This window comes from Periophthalmus magnuspinnatus, chromosome 5 (assembly GCF_009829125.3).
Source record: "Periophthalmus magnuspinnatus isolate fPerMag1 chromosome 5, fPerMag1.2.pri, whole genome shotgun sequence".
Lineage (NCBI taxonomy): Eukaryota > Metazoa > Chordata > Actinopteri > Gobiiformes > Gobiidae > Periophthalmus > Periophthalmus magnuspinnatus.
This window is the reverse complement of record NC_047130.1, coordinates 23,490,085-23,509,902: the sequence shown is the minus strand read 5'-3', so window position 1 is coordinate 23,509,902 and position 19,818 is coordinate 23,490,085. Positions and strand designations below refer to the sequence as shown.

General features: G+C 38.3%; 2 protein-coding genes across 2 annotated transcripts in view; one reads left to right on the top strand and one right to left on the bottom strand.

Annotated features, from left to right (window-relative positions):
* LOC117371562 (uncharacterized) lies at positions 1 to 5,988 on the top strand. Its single transcript, XM_033967263.2, has 3 exons — positions 1 to 220; positions 1,617 to 1,846; positions 3,627 to 5,988. Exons 2-3 carry the CDS (start codon positions 1,696 to 1,698, stop codon positions 4,478 to 4,480), a joined length of 1,005 nt encoding a protein of 334 aa, XP_033823154.1. The 5' UTR covers positions 1 to 220; positions 1,617 to 1,695; the 3' UTR covers positions 4,481 to 5,988.
* Positions 5,989 to 12,608: 6,620 nt separating this feature from the next.
* trim62.1 (tripartite motif containing 62, tandem duplicate 1) overlaps positions 12,609 to 19,818 on the bottom strand; it is a 60,529-nt gene continuing 53,319 nt past the window's right edge. Inside the window, exons 5-6 of the mRNA XM_033966708.2 lie at positions 19,623 to 19,738; positions 12,609 to 16,519 (exon numbers count right to left, since the gene is read on the bottom strand). Of these exons, the coding sequence (XP_033822599.1) occupies positions 15,969 to 16,519; positions 19,623 to 19,738 (667 nt within the window). The 3' untranslated portion in view covers positions 12,609 to 15,968. The remainder of the gene's footprint in view (positions 16,520 to 19,622; positions 19,739 to 19,818) is intronic.

Here is a 19,818-nt window from a genome sequence, read left to right as displayed (position 1 = left end):
GCAGGGATTGTTAGTGGTTGGACTGGTTTTTGTTGTCATTTGCCCAAACACACACAGCCTCGCCCTGTTTGCCCGCAGCCTCTCATCCCAGGTGCAGACGAGACAGTAGAGGGGGCGGGGCAGTGGGACAGGGGGCGGAGACACAGGCATGAGCTGCAGAAAAGCGACTAGAACATCTGAGGCACTGACATGCTGTTCTGAAGGCAACACTAAAGGACTGGTGAGGACCAAATGCACCTATTTAACCATTTGTTATTGATTATAAAATTATGTTAATATTAATAGTTGTTGCATGACTTAGTGGTAGTAGTTGTCGTAGTATTTTTTTGAATGTTGACTATTTTAGACTCAATTTGTAATATTTTGGTCCTTAGTTTCTATTAGATACACCTAAATAAATCAGTATATTTTGCAATTACGGATAATTAATCTGGTACTAGTAGTGTTTGTATTTTACTGCTGCTTTCAAACATTGAAATAGGTAAAATATTCACACAGTTGAGTTAGTTATGACTGGTGAAAGTGAAATTATCATTGAAAAAACTTGGCTCGCTGCCAGTACTGGTTCCAGCTATATGCAACCCAGCAAAAATATATAGATCAAAGAATATACAATGCCAATTAATATAACTGCATCAGCTACTTATTACTACCACTACTTTGATTTTTAAGACAATGTGCTACTGGAGATTACAGAACATCAGTGCAGATCTCTACACAAACAAACCTAAACCTCCTCTTCTAAAGCATGTTTTATTTAATGCTGTATGTAAAATGTACTTAGGTATTTTGTTACTTATCGTACTTGGTCTTTGGTTGGTAGTATTAGTTGGAAGTACAGGAAGTCAAAGCAGTAATATTGTGTAATTTGCATAAAAAGCTCATATGACAAAAGCTTGTGTAATCTTAGTCTTATTATTATTATTATTATTGAATTGAAAGTCTACTATGAGTAAATATGCATGTTTACACTGGAAGGTTTGCGCAGCTTGGAAGTCCAGGGTCCATTGTCAAGCAAACAATCTTGCGTAATAAAAGAATAGAAGAAGATTATTTTGAACTACCTTTAAAATAACTAAAGATTATTTTTAGTTTCAAAACATTTGCGTTCAGCTTTGTCACGTCTTCATTGCGTCTGGTATTATTACAAATCCTCAATAAATCCCATCAATAAATAAAGTTGGGAAAAAGTTTTAAAAATATCATGAATCCATCTTGTCTACTAACATAACATGACAAGAACAAATGTATGTTTCTGTCAATAGGTTGGGTTAAGTGTGGGCATATGCAAGTCATCTTTTTAGACACCCAGGCCTTTCTAGGTGGAGTTTGCATGTTTCCTTGTGTCTGGGTGGGTTTCCTCACTCCAGTTTTCCCCATAAACCCAAACATGCTCCATAGGTAAAATCCTCCAGTTAAGCTTGTCCTGACCAAGTCTAGCTCGAGTTCTGAAGAGATGATCCAGACCAATCCACTGCACCGCCCACTGCTCCTGACAGGCTGCCCCGACTGTATTGAAGGATGGGTCATTTCTCTATGGGGCCAGTAAAGTGCACCTTAACTTTAAATAGTAGACAGTTAAATCTGATCTCTCTCTCTCTCTCTTTCTTTTACAGATTCCTGAGCTGCTCTTCTGCATTCAGGCCAAACCAGTTTTAGGTGTGTCTCCATGTTGTAGTGGTGGAGGTGGTTGCCATGGACAGCGTGTTGGAGGGAGCCACAGTGTTAAGCATCTGTAAACTGGTTTGTTCTCTGCCATTCCTGCGCTCTGTGGTTACCTCGTCAACCAGCCCCATCAGCTTCTGCTGCTACTGTCTCCTGGTTTTCACTGACGTAATCCTAACAGGTAAGAGCCACAGGAAATACCCATGGCTCTGAATGTGTTTTTAGCTTGGATTTTTCATAGACTACTTCAATCTGGAAAGACACAGTAACAGTATGTGGTCAAATTTATCAATGCCTGACATCAGAAGCTGGGCCTGGTTAGTAGTTGGATGTTAGACTCATAAATATCTTGACTCTGAACTAAAATTTGCCATAAACACTGATGCCATCGCCAAAAATGCCAACAACTAATCTAGTTTTTAAGGAAACCTAATTCTTTAAAGTGTTCAAATATTTTATTGTGAAAGGGTTTTTTTTTTTTTAACATTGTTTTGTTTTGCTTTGTTATTTGCTGTTTTTTTTTAAACTCTTACCCTTTTGGCATGAATAAAATTATCTGATTCTATTCTAGGCTAGGTCTTAGGCATAAGGCAAAGAGTATTGAGTGGGAGAGGCTATCTGTGGGTGTCAGGCAGGATTTGGCAAGGCAAGGATCCTCTGTTAGTAATAATGCAAAGTTTCCCTATTCAAAAAGCAAATACATTTTTCTTTTTGAATACTGAAACCTCACAAAATCCCATAAAAACAAGGATTCATTTGCTTGAGCACAGGACTTATGTGCCCGTACAAACTAGTTCTTGTCAGGACACGAGCAGCAGCGTTCTGGATGTACTGCAGCTGTCTTAAGGCTCGTTTGGAGAGGCCAGTGAGCAGGACGTTACAGTAGTCTAACCTACTGGAGACAAATGAATTAGTTTCTTCAAGTCTGTTTTTTAGATGGTAAAAATCTGAAGATGTTATTGATTTGATGTAGCTGTTAAAGTTCAGGTCCACATCCATTAATACACCTACATTTCTAGCCTGATTTGAAGGAGAGACTGGAGGTGACTGCTGACACACATTTCATTTGTTTCTGTGGGTCAAACACGACGTCAGTCTTGTGAGTTCAGCTGGAGAAGGTGATTTGCATCCACACAATGAACAGAGTGAATCCTCTGGTCCATGTTCACCTGCTGCCAGTGAGACATAGGTCTGAGTGTCATCTGTATAATTGTGGCAGGACACATTAAATGCTGCTATTAGGACAGTTAATACGCAGCCATAGAGATTGAACAGAAGGGGCCCCAGGATTGACCCCTGGGGCACCCCACAAATCAGGGGAAAGTGATCTGACCAAGGTATCAAAGCATCTCTTAAAACACCCCAAATGACAACCTGTGAGTAACTACATTATCTCTACTGCACACACAACTTCACTTCTCATGGTTCAATTCAAATTTGAAGTTGGGTGGAGCTGATTCCACTAAAACTGCATTATTTATGTGCCGAGCTATAGATAAAGATCTGACATTAAGCACAGCAAGTTTCAGATTTGTTTCAGTAGGACTGGATGTAATCTTCTTACAGGAAATATGAAGTAGATTTTTCTGATTGGACTGAACTGTTCTTTGGTTGTCCAGTCTATTTGTGTAACTGCAGATATAGCATCATATCATGACTGTAAGGCCCGTGCATCCTCGTTCCTGGTGATAACAACTCTGGGGAAAACTTTTATTTAGTTAAAGGTGCACTATATAACTTTTCTATTCAGTTATGGGTGTTGTCTTGAAATAAATCCTTGTAAATTGGGTCCCCTCTCCACAGATCTGATCTTTAACTTGGTCATTGGAACATGGACCATTAAAGATTAAAGCAATAACATCTCTATGGTGACAAGCAGGTGCAGGACCCTCCACCATATGTTACAAAGTTTACCTTTAAAAACACACCAGTTGACTTTACTAACTGTCATATTCTTTCAGTTTTCTTTAGTTGCTTGCTGATTTTGGAGCGTTGGCAGATCGTGGCGTCTTTTACTGGTGACTCCATCACCTTGGGCTGCCTGCTCTTCATCTGTCACACTTATGGTGCAGTCTTCGTCCTGACTTTCCCTGAGATTATCGTGGACACTTTAATCCGACATCTTCATCAACAAGATACAAACAAACAACAAAATTGCAAGCAAAACAATGCTGCTGAAAGTTCAGACAAAAATGATAAAAGGTCAATTTTGCAGTACCACATTGCTGCATACTTCTGTTGCTTGTCAATTTGGATATTCGGGACTCTTAACATCAGGTTCAAACAGAATTTGGAGGAAATCTGGACGGCAGCGTGTTTGTACTCCACCAAATCTCTGTTAACATGTTTACCTAACATCGTCAGTCCAATGATGAGGGTCCTGCCCCCTTGCTGGGCTATGGCACTGTTGTTTTTTGCCATAGCTGTTGCTATATGCACTTTCCTACAATGCAAAACACCTAAAGAAACAGCTACTCCAGATGCTGACACCAGCGAGACACAAAACACCTGCACAATCCAGATGTGTGGCAAAAGTGATGTTGGACTCTCTCCTGAATACACAGTAAAAAACACTGAACATAAAGACCATAATAGTACAGAGAAAGTAATCCGATTGACATTACCAGAAGAAACAAAAGCTCAAAGTGGAAGTAGCCTGGGGACAGAGGTAATGATAGGGGTTGTGTGCATACTCGCCATGTTCGTGCTTCCCCTTCATCTAACAGTAAACATTCATCTTATCAGTGTGATGGAGAAAACAGCAGAGAGAAGTATGAAGTATATAACAATGTACAATTACATGGACACGACTTAAAGGAACTGCGTGTAGATTTACAGTCCTACAATCACAACTGAACCTGAGTTGCCAGTGCCTTAACATTCATGTAGTTACAGCTACAGGAGGCAGCCGAAATATGTAAGAATGACAAAAAGAATGTCTACAAGCTCTGATTAATGACTTTTTTATTTAGGCAGTGAGGATTCAGATCTGAGAAAGTCCTTTCAGCCAACTGGATTTCAGCAACGTAATGACAGACTCATGTGAGGCTCATTCTGCTTTTTGATTGGATTATCATCTTTAGAACCAAAACACCAGATTATTACATAAACAACTTGGCCATCATGTCCAATATTTTTTTTATTCAAGAAGAAATCATTATTCAGTAATTAATATTTTTCTTACATCGCCTCTAGGAGTTGTGGGCTGGGAACTGGAGCCTCTATCTCAGTAACATCTTTGGCCTTTGGCTGGGCACACCCAAACTGTGGTCAGTTTAACCCCAGGGTGGGCCATCATCTGCACAGTCTATCACTCAGAGTTTCACGAAGATGGGAAGCTGTCACAGGGTCCTTCACAAAGAAAAATAATAATACAGCAATACCACGTGATAACAGCACAAGCTCTTAATAAAACACACTTTAATAGTCAAAACAGCAACCGCTATCAAAACATGTCAGATTTTACACATCGACTATCTGTTTTCTATACATTTAGTCACAAATATTCACACATTAAAACACTGGATACACAAGAGATTTCCCAAGTACAGAAAAGTGGAGGTGGTGCTCTGCCACAGACCCACACAGAAAACTGTGTAAAACGACTACTAGAAACTGATAATGCAATTAAGTCATTTAAGGTATGAATGAAGCATAAATCCTAATGACGGTGCATTCGAAATAATACATTTGACATTTACATTCACGGGTTTCAGACTGAGGACAAACTGAGATCTCATGTACAGGCCTAATAGTGAGTCCATGTCAGGAGTTGAGCCTGTTCATGCTAGTTGGATACCAACTAGCATGAACAGGAGCAAATAGTAATGTGTGGAAACATCTGAAAGCGCTGAGCAGGCAGGTCGTGGCGTGCTCCTTAACAAAACTCACAGTGCAATAGTCGTTTTGCATTTGTAAGAGCCACAATGGATCCCTCCACTGAGCAAACAGCATTGTGAAAGAATGATTATCATGAATAGAGTCATTTTATGAAGAAACACTTTGAACTTGTTACTTCTTCTTTAGTGACTTTATATATCGGAAATGATCTTTCACAGTTTTTTGTAAATTTTATTTCACTTCCAGTTTTTGGTGAAACAGAGATTTTCATGTGGTCAAACCTGTGGCTTAATCAATCATCAAGGGTTGGGCAGTTTTAATGCAGTGTTGTCTGTCTGATGGGTTGGTCATGTTACAAATGTGTTTTCCTGTTTTATTTGTCGTCAATTAAATGGTTATCCAGTTGTATGACATCTATTTAATCTCCCACATAAAAAAAAATAAAAAAACTGCCACTTCTCTGGTATTAATGTGTGCAAATGGATGTGTTTCTAATATCATTCTTGCATTTTGCCACATGTTTTCATTATATCTCCTTTAAACTTGATCAAAGTGTGACTAGCAAATCTAAACTGGGATTTTCAACAAGTTTAAACCTAAAACTAAACCATGATCCAAATGAGCTGCTGTCATAAAAATCCTACTTAACAATAGCCACATCACCAATGTTTAGACCTAGAGCATTTGCCCGTATGATAACCTACTTTTTACATCAAGTGCAGTTTCATTTTCATTTTGATCCAGTGATGCACTTTTCTGAAGCAGCAGCATCATTCTGTACAGTCACATCAGAACAGGCTGGGCTCAGTGTCTTGCCCAAGGACACGTCAACAATATACTTTTGGTAGGATCAAACTACCAAACTTCCAGGAATATGATTTCCCCCTAAAGCAAAGAGCAGACTATACACACAATACGCACACAGAAAGATATATAAGATAAGATAAGCCTTTATTGTCTCCAACATCCAAAATTTCATACAAGGTACAGTATTCTATACACTGAACTGTTCGAGATCTACACAATGCACAGAACAGATAAGGGGATTACACATATTCACCTCCACATTGCACAAATACTATTACACATCCCCTTCATGACCCCAAAGTAAAGATCCTATTGCATTCTCCCAAATGGCCTAAAAGTGTAGTTAATAAACTGCTCCCTATGTGGCCATGTGGTTACAATGATAAATAAATAAATACATAAATAAAAACATTTCAATTAAAATATTTTTATTTTATTTTAAATCAACATATTTTCAACAGATTATCTTAAAACCTAAATAATTTGCTTTGGTATTTTGATACAATATATTTAGGGCTAATTAAAATCAACATTTTATTTATTATTTTTTATTATTATTTTGTGAAATATCACAAAATCACAGTGATATTTCCTGCACCAATTATTATTATTAATTAATATGAATTCACTTGATGTGAATCAGTGATTTTGCAGATTGTGTTTATATACATACAATTATAACTATCATGTTTAAAGACAAATTTACTCAACTACTGACTCACATCATGAATAACTGCTTAGCTTGCAACATTAAGGAGGTTCTTAATATAAATTCACTTTTTGCATGTAAAGTGTATTGTGGCATCACCAAAAATGGTTTTGTTCACCGTGGATTCAATTTAAAGTCTAAACTTAAAGTGTAAATACGGCAAAGCAAATACCTAAGAAAAAAGTGTGTCGTCTGTACAGTAGAGGGCGCTCCAACACAGCGTCACCTCCTGGAGAAAAGGAGAAATGTAAAACCCGAGGCCTGAAAGGCTCAAAGCTCCTGAAGCTTTTGATTTTTGGTTACGTGTAACTGGAGAAGGATGAAGGAAGGGGATTTTTGCATACAAAAGCATACGTTTACCTCCGGGTGCCTTTGATGGGACTGCAAAGTGACTCAAAGAGAAACGGATGTTGAAACAGCCTTACCTTAACTAACACATGAAAACAAACTGTAAACCTAACGACATTTATTTTCATAGAATATTTTGAAGATAAAGAATAAAATAGCTTTAAAATAAAAAGCCCAAGTACATAACTTTTACAACTTTTTGGCCTGGAGGAGGGCCTTCTTCTGCTAGTTTCTATCAACGTGTTAATTTGACAAAAAAAAAAAAAAAAGAAAAAAAAGAAAGAAAAAAAAAGAAACGAAGTATTATATCTGTTGGATAAGAAAAAGTCCTCAAAATGTTGCATATAACACAAAGTTGAAACCTATGAATATAATCTTCTGCAGTATGTCATGAATATGACCTACTTATCTCCATGGAGATAAGTAGGTCATGTTAATACTTTGCCAGAAAGGTTCCACAGTATGACATTAAACTTACCTATCTTGCATTTATTAATTTACCAGTTCTTATTAGTGAAAAATACCAATACATACTTTACACTTATTGCACATTACATATTTTTACAGTGAGCGAGCTTGCCTCTCCACAGATCTGACCTGTAACTTGGCCTGGTAGCGCCACCTTCTTGTCGACATGGAGATGATAGAAGTTTATTGCCATACTCCATATATCTCCATAGTAAAACACAGGTGGCAGTTCCACTAAAAGTTCCATAGTGCACTTTAAAAACCTAAAATAGTTTGCGTTTGTGCTTTGACAGTTTCAGAAGACGGTAGCTGCGGCTTTAATGAATGAGGAGGTTTGAAGATTTGGTGGGCGGCTGACGACATGAAGGGGAAATGCCTGAGTTACTTTAGGTTTCCTCAGTGGAGACGAGTTACTATTCAGAGCACACACACAGAATATACAGGCGCAGTGTAAGAGCTATAAAAGAGATGATTTCCCCTGTTGCAAGGTGTTAAATATCAGCCAATCCACAAGCAACTTAATTCACAGTTACATCCAGCCTATAGTGAAAGAGCTAAACTAAATGGATGTTTATGAATAGCACTCTAGCATCACTGAAAGAAGATCCCTGGTTTGAGTCCTGGGCAAAAGATAAAAATCCTCCTCCTGTCCTGACCAAGTTGATAGCTTTAAATCTGTACTATGGTTGACCACTGCTTCTGACGGGTTGCTCCAGTGGCATTGAAGAATGGGTCAAATGCAGAGAAAAAAAATTCCCTACAAGTTAAAAATAGTGTACCTTAAGCTAACCTTACTCTCATTCAGGTCTGTTTGAGTAATGCTGAATTCCGTGCTTATTCCTAATGATGATGCTGCTAGTTCACCAATTCAACATGCTCCAATTCCTATTGTGGCCAGCAGGGGGTGACAAAAACCTAATCCAAACACCTTCTGTAAAATCTAAATCTTACATTTATTCAACTTCACAATGCTTCACTTTGGAGCACGATTCGGGCCAATCTATAACAGCTTCAAAATCTGAATCAATCAATTTAAGATTCTGCAGAACGTTTATCACTCCCATTAAACTCTCCAAATTATATAACACACCTGGTGGCACGGCTGTAGAATGAAGGGCTCTTTGTTCTATCTTTTATGGGACTGTCCTAACACCAAGCGTCTCTAGTCAGATGGCATGGCTGTATCATCTGAACGTCTTAATGTAATATGTCCTTTCTGTCGTACAGCCTCCCTATGGCCTGTGCTGTGTGGAGCCAGTGGTCAGTCAAATGTTGATGCCAGGATACCTGGTAATTAAAAGAGTTATCCTTTAAACACATAAAAATGGAAACAAGGCTGCTTTTCTAAAGACAAATTCGTGCTGGAATATCAGCTGCACACTGAACTCTTCAAATGCCCCCAGAACCAATGTGGTATTATCCCCCTCCATTTTACTCCAGATAAATAACTGAACTATAATGTCATTGTAATGAATAACACCACACACACACACACACACATATATACATGTATGTATGTCGGCCTGCTTTGGAAATGTAACGGCAACATTTGCTCAATAAATGCAAAAAAACAAACAAACAAAACAAAGCAAAAAACTACAGTTGTTTTATTGCTAAACAAAATGTGCATTCTCATTATGAGCGGAGTCAGCTCTGCACAGATCTGACTCTGTTAATTATATACTGTTAAACATTTCACATTCCAAGCAAAGCAATGACATTTTCATGGAGACAAGCAGGTATTGGACCCTCCCTTAGAAAAGTTACATATTGCACCTTTAAATTATAAAACCTAAATCTCACTGTATAGGTACAAACTTATTTTAAAAGTATAAAAAAACTGAATACACTTACTCCACAGTAAAGTCTCTCCTCTCACTTAGCCTACCACATCACACAGGTTGTCAAGACTTGCCTCCGGAGAGCCACCACGCCACACACTGCCATCAGATACAGGCGTCTCAGAGACAGGCTTTAAATGGACTCTTCCCTCTGGGATAACCAGTCTATGGGGATAACTAAGGACCATTACAGGACAGGCATCATTTCTTTCGGATAAGGATGCCTATCATGGTTTAAGTACAGAGAAGAGCCCCGAATCTGAGCAGAGGAAAAGCTCTCACTGTGCCCTATAGGGACTGCTTTGTAGAGACATGAGCTACAGCAGCTAAAGCTAACTGCGACTGTTGTAACTATGATGCAACTGCACTTAGCTTTACTCAAAAGACAGTTAAACATACAATGGTAGAATAAATGGAAAACAGAATTAATTGTAATGTTAATTTGTGCAGTTATAATAATGGTCTTCATTATAGCTTTTTTATAAACTATGTTACAAAGGGCCTCACATTTCAATTAAAACCCAAATCAAAGACCCAATACAAGATTAAAACTCACAGGAGAAACGCAGGTACAAACAAATTCAACAAATTAATCTAAAAATATAAAATAAAAACTAGTGATAATTGAAACTTTCTGGAGGTGGCACGTTACCCGCATGATTCCATGGAAACCATATTTCACAACATCTCTGTAGACATGCATATGTTTTATGTCATATTGTGGAAAATTATAGTCAAAGGAACACTATTTCCATGGAAACAAGCAGGAAGAGGCTCTCCTCGTGGCCAAATAACAGTCAGGTTTGTGAATAAGGAAGTCGGCTCATAGTAAGAGTGCGAGTTTTTTCGTAAACACAACCAAATTATATATACATATAAAAAAACACATGCTTTTATTTTACTCCATTTTTGACCAAAAGTTGCATACTATGTCTTTAATAAAAACAAGTAAAAATTATTGCAATATGAAAAACATTTCACCAAGACTTATCATCTTTCTTCTTTCCATTTTTTGTGTGTTTTTTTTAAATCATTATTTAGCATGCCTTATTGGAATGCACATGTTGTTTTTCTGGAGACAAATGTTATGGTAAACGGTCACATTTTTATAGAGATTTTCCATTTTTAAGGTCAAAAAATGCTTTACAAAGTGGCACATTTGACATTTGGCTGGATTCTGGTAAACACATAAAGAATGCGAAATAAGTTAAACCATTATCTTATTGTCAGAAAATGGACATATTCTGTGCACAACCTCCCTCTTGCCTTCTGCTCTTGAGTCGTCTATGATTCATGTTTTATAAAATGTTTGGTATGAAAATGAAACGCAGGTATCGACAAGCAGCGGCCAAGCTCCTGTCATCCTCTGAGACGTGCAGTGTACATTTCATCCATCGTCGTATCTCATGTTTCCCTCGAGTACATAATATAACTTTATTAATATTTAAGGCCACAGAATAGGCTCAATCAATGGACTTTTGCAGTAACTGAACTACTGGAGTGATCTTTAGACATACCACAAATATAGTCTACTTATTTTACATCAAACCATCACCAAATGTAGCAAAAAAGATCAATCTAAAAATATGTACAATGTGTTGATGAATCTATCAACTTATAATAACTGCATGTCTGGAGTAATGGATGATTACAGTATATCATTAAATTGAATAATAGAGTATATACTATAGTCTGTGTCATAAATGGGTTAAAGGAACAACTAACTTTCACCTACTTGTCTCCATGTAGATGTTATTGTTTTGCACGGACTCCCTATTTCATCTGGGGTTCAATTCAAAATAAAATGATGTTTAAACGTCTGCGCTCTATGGGTCTACTTTATGTGAGGGAGGTACTGCAGCCCTGTACTCCACCCATACTCCACCCATACTCCACCCATACTCCACCCATACGGACCAGCTCCTGTTGTGCCCAAAGTCAAGCTCATGACCAAAGATGACAGAGCTGTTTCTGTGACAGTGCCCGAACTGTGGAACAGCGCCCTCTACCTGTCAGATTCTCTCAGTCTTTAACGCAGATTAAGACTAGATTGAAAACCCACCTCTTCTCCCTGGCATTTAATACTACCTAGACAGGATATCTTGGTTTTATTTTTATCTTTCTCATGTATTGTGTTAGCTATAGATTTTAGTTTTATGTAAAGCACTTTGGTCAGCTGAAGTGCTATATAAATAAACTTGAATTGAACTGAATTTTGTATTTAACTTATCCATCTTCTGCATGGAGACAAGTAGACCACTTGGCCTAGTTGTTTCCATGGAGAAGATGGTGAGATGTCTGGAGAGGAGACCAAGCTAACAGTGAGAATGCACATTTTAGATTATTAGGTCATTTTCAGCAAAAAAAAAAAAAAAAAAAAGTAACTGAATAAGTGATATACCAGTTTAATGCCATACTGTGGATTAATCATTCAACTCCATTATGTGCAATATTTAGGATGGTGCAATAATGGGAACTGTGCAATGAGTGTAATGTGCATGGAGTGTAATGTGCATAATGTGCAATAAGCGGAATGTGCAATAAGTGTAACGTACAATGAGTGGAATGTGCAATAAGTGTAAAGTGCAATGTGTGTAATGTGCAATAAGTGTAATGCCCAATGTGTAAAGTGCAATGTGTGTAATGTGCAATAAGTGTAATGCCCAATATGTGTAAAGTGCAATGTGTGTAATGTGCAAAGAGTGTAATGTGCACCTATGGGAACAGTGCAATGAGTGCAGTGTGCAATTTTTATTCTGACCCCTTTGTGACCCCAGCCCTTGGGACAAAAGATACAAATGATCCTTTGGCTATAATCCGGTGTGTTTACGTTCATGTTGAATCATGTCTGTTTATTAACATGCATTGTCCCAACCAAATAAATGAAATAAATTATAGCACCAGAAAAAAATATTCCAGAGACGTGCAACTTTTATCATTTGTCATTTATTGTACATTTAAAACATTTCCCACAAGCCTCCAGCAGCAGGCACACCAGAGTGAGTCCACACACTGAACACAATCATCAGAATCATTAAAAGTGTCATAGTTAATATTATGTAAGCACTATTTCCATCACCAGATAACAGTAACACACATACCCGCTGTCTCTGCAATCTCTTTAAGATCAAGTCCTTGGGCAGCACACCAGCTAATTTTTAAATACTTACAATACAAAACCCAACCAGGTGAGTCTTATACAAGCAAACATTCAAATTAATTAAAAAAAACTAAACAAAACAAAGCAGTTGGATATCCTGATTGTCAAAACTTCTTCAAATTTCCTTTACAAAATCTTCCATCGTAAAGCATTTTTTCAACAAATATTTCATCAGCATTGGTTGGTCAACACAATTATTCAACTCATGTTAGTACTGATTTGAGATAAATTAAGTCAATAATTTGATCAAGCCTGGAATCGCTCTCCTGTACAATTGTGATAGGATCAAAGATACAAACTCCAACCTCAAGGGGTCAGTAATCCAGGTTTCTTACAGTATTGTTGCCTTGGTAACTTGCATTGAGCATTTACCCCTAAACTACCAAATCACAGGTGCGTTCTCTTCACTTTCTTCACCATTCCAGTGCACCTCTCACACAGTGCACCTTTAATAACATTCTGTAGAAAATGTGCAACTTAAACAGTAATTTGAAAACGCTTTGACATAGATATTGTGCATAATTAATATCCCATAAAATAAGGGCATTCGCTGTCCCAATTACTATATTTAACAAAGACAAATTACATATGAATATAAAGAAACGGGCATTGTGAATCTAGGTCTACACCTGATTTCTGGAGGTCCCACTTTCTGCAACAGTAAAATGTGCTTTAGGGGCAGGAGGAGATTAATGACACGAGAATTAAACCATCACATTTAGCTACAAGTTCAAACACGTGGCTTCATTTTTAGTTAAGACAGCAGCCTCTGAAAAGTGGACTTAGTAAGACCTTAGCAGGGTCGTGAGCAGCTAAAAAAAACAAAAAAAAACAAAAAACAAGAGGCACGTGGGGCAAAATGATCTAAATCTACGATTGAGCTGGAATGATTAGTGGTTTCTTTTACAACACTGGAGGAATGTGAAAGATATAAAGTAAAAAGCACGAACATGATGTAAATCCAACTACATTTGACTTAAAGCTGCACTATGCAACTTTTCTGGGGAAGGGTCGTGCATGTGCTTGCCTCCATGGAGCTGTTACTGTTGTGTTTGGAATGTTCCAAAACATGCCATTAATCTAATCTCCAGAGGGACGAGCAGGAAGTGACAGCTAACCAGTCAGATCTGTGGAGAGGCAACCCTTCCCATGGTAAGAATGCGCTTTTTTTTTTTTTATTCAATAAATGCACGATAGACAAGTTAATGTCAGGCAAAGCAATGACACTTCCATGGAGACAGTCATTAAGTAAGTGGCATATCCCTCAACCAGAAATGTTACATTGTGCAACTTTAATTATTGCCATTTACCCCGAAAATCAATTTGATTTAACAAAATAAAAACTTGATCACAAGAACATTCATTAGCACTATTTATATGCAGAAATATCTGGCTAACATGACCCAGCTACATGTACATGGATCACTGTATGAAGTACTTTTGTGGCAGCGGAGTGCTTCTAGTCCTGCCTGTAAGGAGGGATTTAGTAGTAGGGATTTAAAAAAAATATGTATAAAACAATACATGATTCGTTTGAAGAAAGCATTTCTACTTTCTACTACCAATTGACAATTTGCACAAGAAGTTTGATTAATTTAATACCATACTGTGGAACATTCTAGTACACCTGTAAGAACTAGTTGCACAATAACCCGTATATACATGTAGCCAGGGCTCAAATTTGTATTGCATCTCATGTGGCTATGTAATGGAAATAAAACCTTTAACTAAAACATTATGTACACTCAGAATTAATTAGCAGAAACATGACCATAACCCAACATAACTCGACCTCTTCCTCCTACACACTCATATGTACAAACATGCAGGTCCCATCACCTCCTCTAGCAGCATTTCGACACATTCTTTACCTCCAATTAAACCGGCAGTGGACAGAAATGAGAATATACTATAGTCCTTATATTACGTCGTCTATAGGTGACATGGAAAAGCTGTTGGATGTTTTGTAAAGGAGGGAACTGACTTGACATCTTAATCTGGGTAAAAAGTGCAGATAGATCCAGGCCTGTTCTTTTTTTTTTTGTTAGGGAGTCCACCAAAAGGAGTTGAGAGCCATCACATTCCACAAACAGATAAGGCGACTGTACAGCACAGAGAGGGGGCCGGAGATCGCATTGTCCGAGTCAGATAAGAAATTTGGGAAGATCGGAAAAAGGGAGTGGTGATACCTCTGGAACTGTGCAAGACTGGGTTTCAACACTTCCCAGACTTATGGAGTCATTCCTACTGGAGAAAACAATATGTAGGTTCAGAATGGGTTTAGTTTGGTGAGTGCTGAAGACATAGTTTCCATTTATCTTTACAATTACTTTTTTCCTCCAAGGTGCACTATCAATGCGTCCTTTTTGGGGGCGGGTCCACCAGTTCCTTGTCTCATTGGAGATGTTATTGCTTAGCCTGGAATGATTCACAGTATTACTCTAAACGTATTTATCTTTATGGGAAATAAGCAGGTGGCACCAGGACAGGCCAGATCTGTGGAGAGCTGCCAGCTAGACTTCATGATTTTCATGTATTTTGAGCAATAAAACAGCTATAATTAAATAAAATAATACAAATTCTGTGGAACATTCTAGGCAAAGTAATAACCTTTACCAGAAATGTTACACTGCACAATTTTAATTCAATGTAAATTATATTGCATTTAAATTTGAGGAACTGACGCATGACAATATATATTAAGAAATTATAAATGAACCTATTGTAGTACCAACTGATCCTGGTAGTACTCCTTATCATCTACTAATCAGACATGTTTGAACTGATTCACTTTTTTCAATATTAATAATACTAATTATGCAACAAAATTAAATTAACAGCCAAAGCCATTACCATCGTTCTTATCACATCAGCACAACATGACTCCAGAGGGAAAGGCCTGTCCACCTTTTGTGTATTTTTGTTTGCAGCTTCAGAATAAATTAATTAAGTTTCCAGGCCATTTAAGTCCATCTGATTTAAATCACAAACAAAACAAGAGCACAGGATCGAATAGCAACATGACGCACAACTTTGAACACCAAAATCAAAAGGAACACCCAATTACACATTTTGATTCGTCCTGTGAATTCTCAGGACTACCTCTATATATTACCAGTTTGTTTCACGATTAAAGACGAACTGTATTGATTCGTAGAGGCTGTACGTTTTTTCCATTGGCGTGGCTCTGGCCGGGGCTAAAGTAGGGGAAGACTTTAGCTGGGAATTTCTCTCGGTAGGTGTAAAGCCAGGACATATCATCGGCGTTGTAGAAGATGAGTAGTCCCTTTGGATAGTCCAGGTAGACTCCGACTTTCTCTAGCTTGGACTTCACATTGAGCCGTGTCCATGGCTCTGTGCAGGCGCTGTACTGGTTCCCATCATGCATCACGATACAGTAAAACCCTCTGCTCGGCTGGATTTGAATGCTCCCTTTGCGGCTGACCATTTCGTTAGCCACGCCTATCATCCACTGGGTCTTCTCGGACACCATGACCTCCCAGTAGTGCACGCCCGAGTTAAAGCCCTCCGCTCCCAGGACAGACACCTCCACATCGAAGCGTCGGGGGGAGTCCTGCAGAGGCTGAGGGTGCAGGTTCCCGTAGGCCACGATGGTGCAGTCGTCCGACAGAATCAGTCTTTGGTGAGCCGTGATGGGGTCAAGGGTCAATGCGGCCGGCACTGCGAAGGCAAAAAGAAAAAAAAAATTACCAGTGTGATAAAATATATTCAACTGTAAGTAACTAAAAATATGAATATGTTTGCATTTTGTATAATTGATTAATTTTATTACATGAATGTGGAAAGAATGCTGCTTGTGAGGGAAGGTTGAGTGATTGCTGGGTTGACTGTGACCGAGCAGTCGAATAGTTTTGGTTTATGTGTCTACAGTTGGTCAAGTTATTGTGTTTAAATATTTGTTTTTGAGTCTTCACTGTTTTTTTTATCACCATATCGCTAAAGAAGCTCGGAGTAGAGCCGCTGAGAGGAGCCAGCTGAAGTGGCTCGGGTATCTGATACTTCTTGGACACCTTCCTAGGGAGGTATTCCGGGCTTGTCCCACCGGGAGGAGGCCCTGGGGAAGGCCCTTGGAGTACGACCGGAGGAGCTGGAGGAAGTGTTTGGGGTTAGGGAAGTTTGGGAGCCCTGGCCCCGGATAAGCAGAAGGAAATGTATCAATGGATTTTATTTTATGTTATACTCCCTATGTTTTGTTCATTTAAATATATACTTCAAATATATTTCACATAATGTATATTTTTAAAGTATATTTGGCATAACGTGTAAAATTTCTTCAAATTCTACATTTTATTCTGAATAATGAGTATATTTGAGAGGAGATGTCTTCTGCACATGAGAGACACATGCTACAAATAAAGCACTGTGACTGGATCGTCCCCAAATTTTATAGTGGTCAATATTCCTATCCCAAACAGAAAGTATGAGAGACTGGTTTGCCAGGCTAGCTCCCCATGCACCTAAAGACATCCTTGAGAATTGTTACATTGTCATTCAAAAGCAGAGAGGATCTGCCGCCACAATAACAAGCTGTACTTTCCAGTGTTCCCGCAAACAGCCTGAGTAAAGGGCATCTCACTGGATCCTGTGTATTTTTATCAGGCAAGAGCGAGAGGAGGTAGGATGGCAGCGGGCCAGTGGGCAGGACAATACCACCTCCGCTCAATGACATCTCCCGTGTTTGTTACAATGGCCTCATTAAAATTTCATAACTTGAGTGGCTCTTTGTGCAGGACGACAAATCAAGCAGGCATATACAGCAGTTATGAGTGGAGAGGGTTAGGCAGAGGAGAAGAGATGCCAGTTATCGCTGGGCTCATAAAAAATAGTGTTAGAAGATGCAAAGGAAAAGACCAATGGGGAGATAAGTTGCTATGGTGATCCCTGAAAGTGACTAACAAGGCTAAATGTAACTTTGCACAACATTAGCAGTTAGCAGAAAGTTTCGCAATTCTGACATCTGAAGTCTGAAGTGGTATTCAAGTAATTAATTGCTCTGGTTTGGGCTGCACAATTTTGGAAATCCAATTTGCATTTTTCTGACAAGTATTGTGATTAGATGTGTTTAAAAGACTCTGTTCAGGGTCTTGGGTCTTTTGAAATTGACAAAACTGCAGCCTATCCTCTGTCAGTAGGAGCGGAGTTCAAACTTTGGAGGAGGAAATTGGGCAATTTTGTGTTAAATGATTAAAAATGTCTTGTTTATGTTCATGAAATCAATATTCAAATCATTTACAATTTTACAATGTGAGGGGAAAAATAGTCTTGAATCATATTTTTTTGCCTTATCACTCAGCCCTCCTTCTCTATTCTTACTTAGAAACAACTTTTTTGAATACATTCCTCGTAAACTAAAAGCTATAAGCGTAGAAAATGAAGAGATTCTGCTGTTATTGCTTGGAGCCCATAGGAGACCGCTCACGATGAAGAATGAAAGATGATGGGAGGAATGTCTTTGTTAAGGCTCTGGCAACAGCCTCTGTCAGATCGTAGGCAATTGTTCCATTTGGCAGACAGTCAAGGGAGGCCAAAACTCTGTCACAGCTCCCCTCAGCAGCTAGCAGTGGGCAGGCTAATATTAAAGAATTGATTGAATGGAGGGGGGCATAAAATTCTTCTTCGAAAAATATTAAGTAACGTGGGATGAGAAAGAGAGAAGAGAGGCAAAGTAACCTCCTGGGTCTACACCACAGAAGGGCATCTCTACCCTGCAGCTCTCAGCCATTTCTCAGCCAGTGAAAGCAGAAGAAATATCTCCCAAGTGTCAGACCTAAAGCAAGCCTGGATTAGTCTACACTGGTTTTAAAACATGGTCGTGCTGAGGGCGGATGTGATAATAAGAATCATTTAGCACTTGTAGTCTGGAGTCTATATATAGGAGAACATGGAGGGAGGCTAGTTGCAGTGTATCATTCTCATTAACAGAGAGTAAAATTCATCACAGTCTAAAAACAATGTGTACTATATGTTGGCATCACAAAATCACACTTTACTGTACAGGGCACCTTATTATCATAAACGTTTAAGTAACTATAATGGGCAAAAATGACAGCTTAAAAACCAAATACAGACAACAGATGAAATTTATATATTATATATATAAGATAATTAAATCATTCAAATCAATTGTGCCTAGTCTATGTGGAAACACTTAAGTTTGAATAAGCCCAAAGCTAAATTAAAAAAAGAATGGTTTTAAAAGTATATGTGGTTTAAAAGCACTTTACTGTTGTCTAAGGATGGACATGGTTCTGTGCTAATATCAGTAGTATTGGGCATCATTACATATTTCAGTGGGCTATATATAACAGTTGACTCCTTACAGGAGCTGCCACTGCTTGGTAATGACAAACTACTTCTGTAGCCACTAGAAATAAGTGATAGCCATCTGTGCAGTCTTACTAACCACCACAGATTGCTCACAAAACACATTCACACAGTTAATTTAAGATAAATAACATCGTTAAAACAATATTAAGTTTCTTGTGTGTTACTTTATGACTTTGGAAAACACATGTTTCCTCATTTAATAGAAATGATTACAGTTGTTACAGCTACAAAACTGTCTTTTGATTGCAATTTGATTTGCTTAGATATTGAAGCTCTCCATGGGTTCACACTATGACACATGTTCAGAGCGGAAAAATCTAAATTCCAATGATGTTTCTGTTACTCTGACTGGTGAAAATGAAAAAAGACTCTCCACAGACACTAGCAAATTTTCAGTAACATCTCTGCATTTAAGTCTGAACACAAGGTCACATACCTGGTGATACATCTTGAAACAGAGATTTCCATATAGTGTACTGTAAGGGCCCCATGTATTTGGATGTCGGGAAGTCCTCATACGTCAGATTGGTCTCATGTATCTTTCCCTTGATCCTGGAACAGAAAAACAGATCAATACAAAGTCAGAATCCAATTAGCTGCTTTTTACAAACAGTTTGAGTCTCATGTCCCCT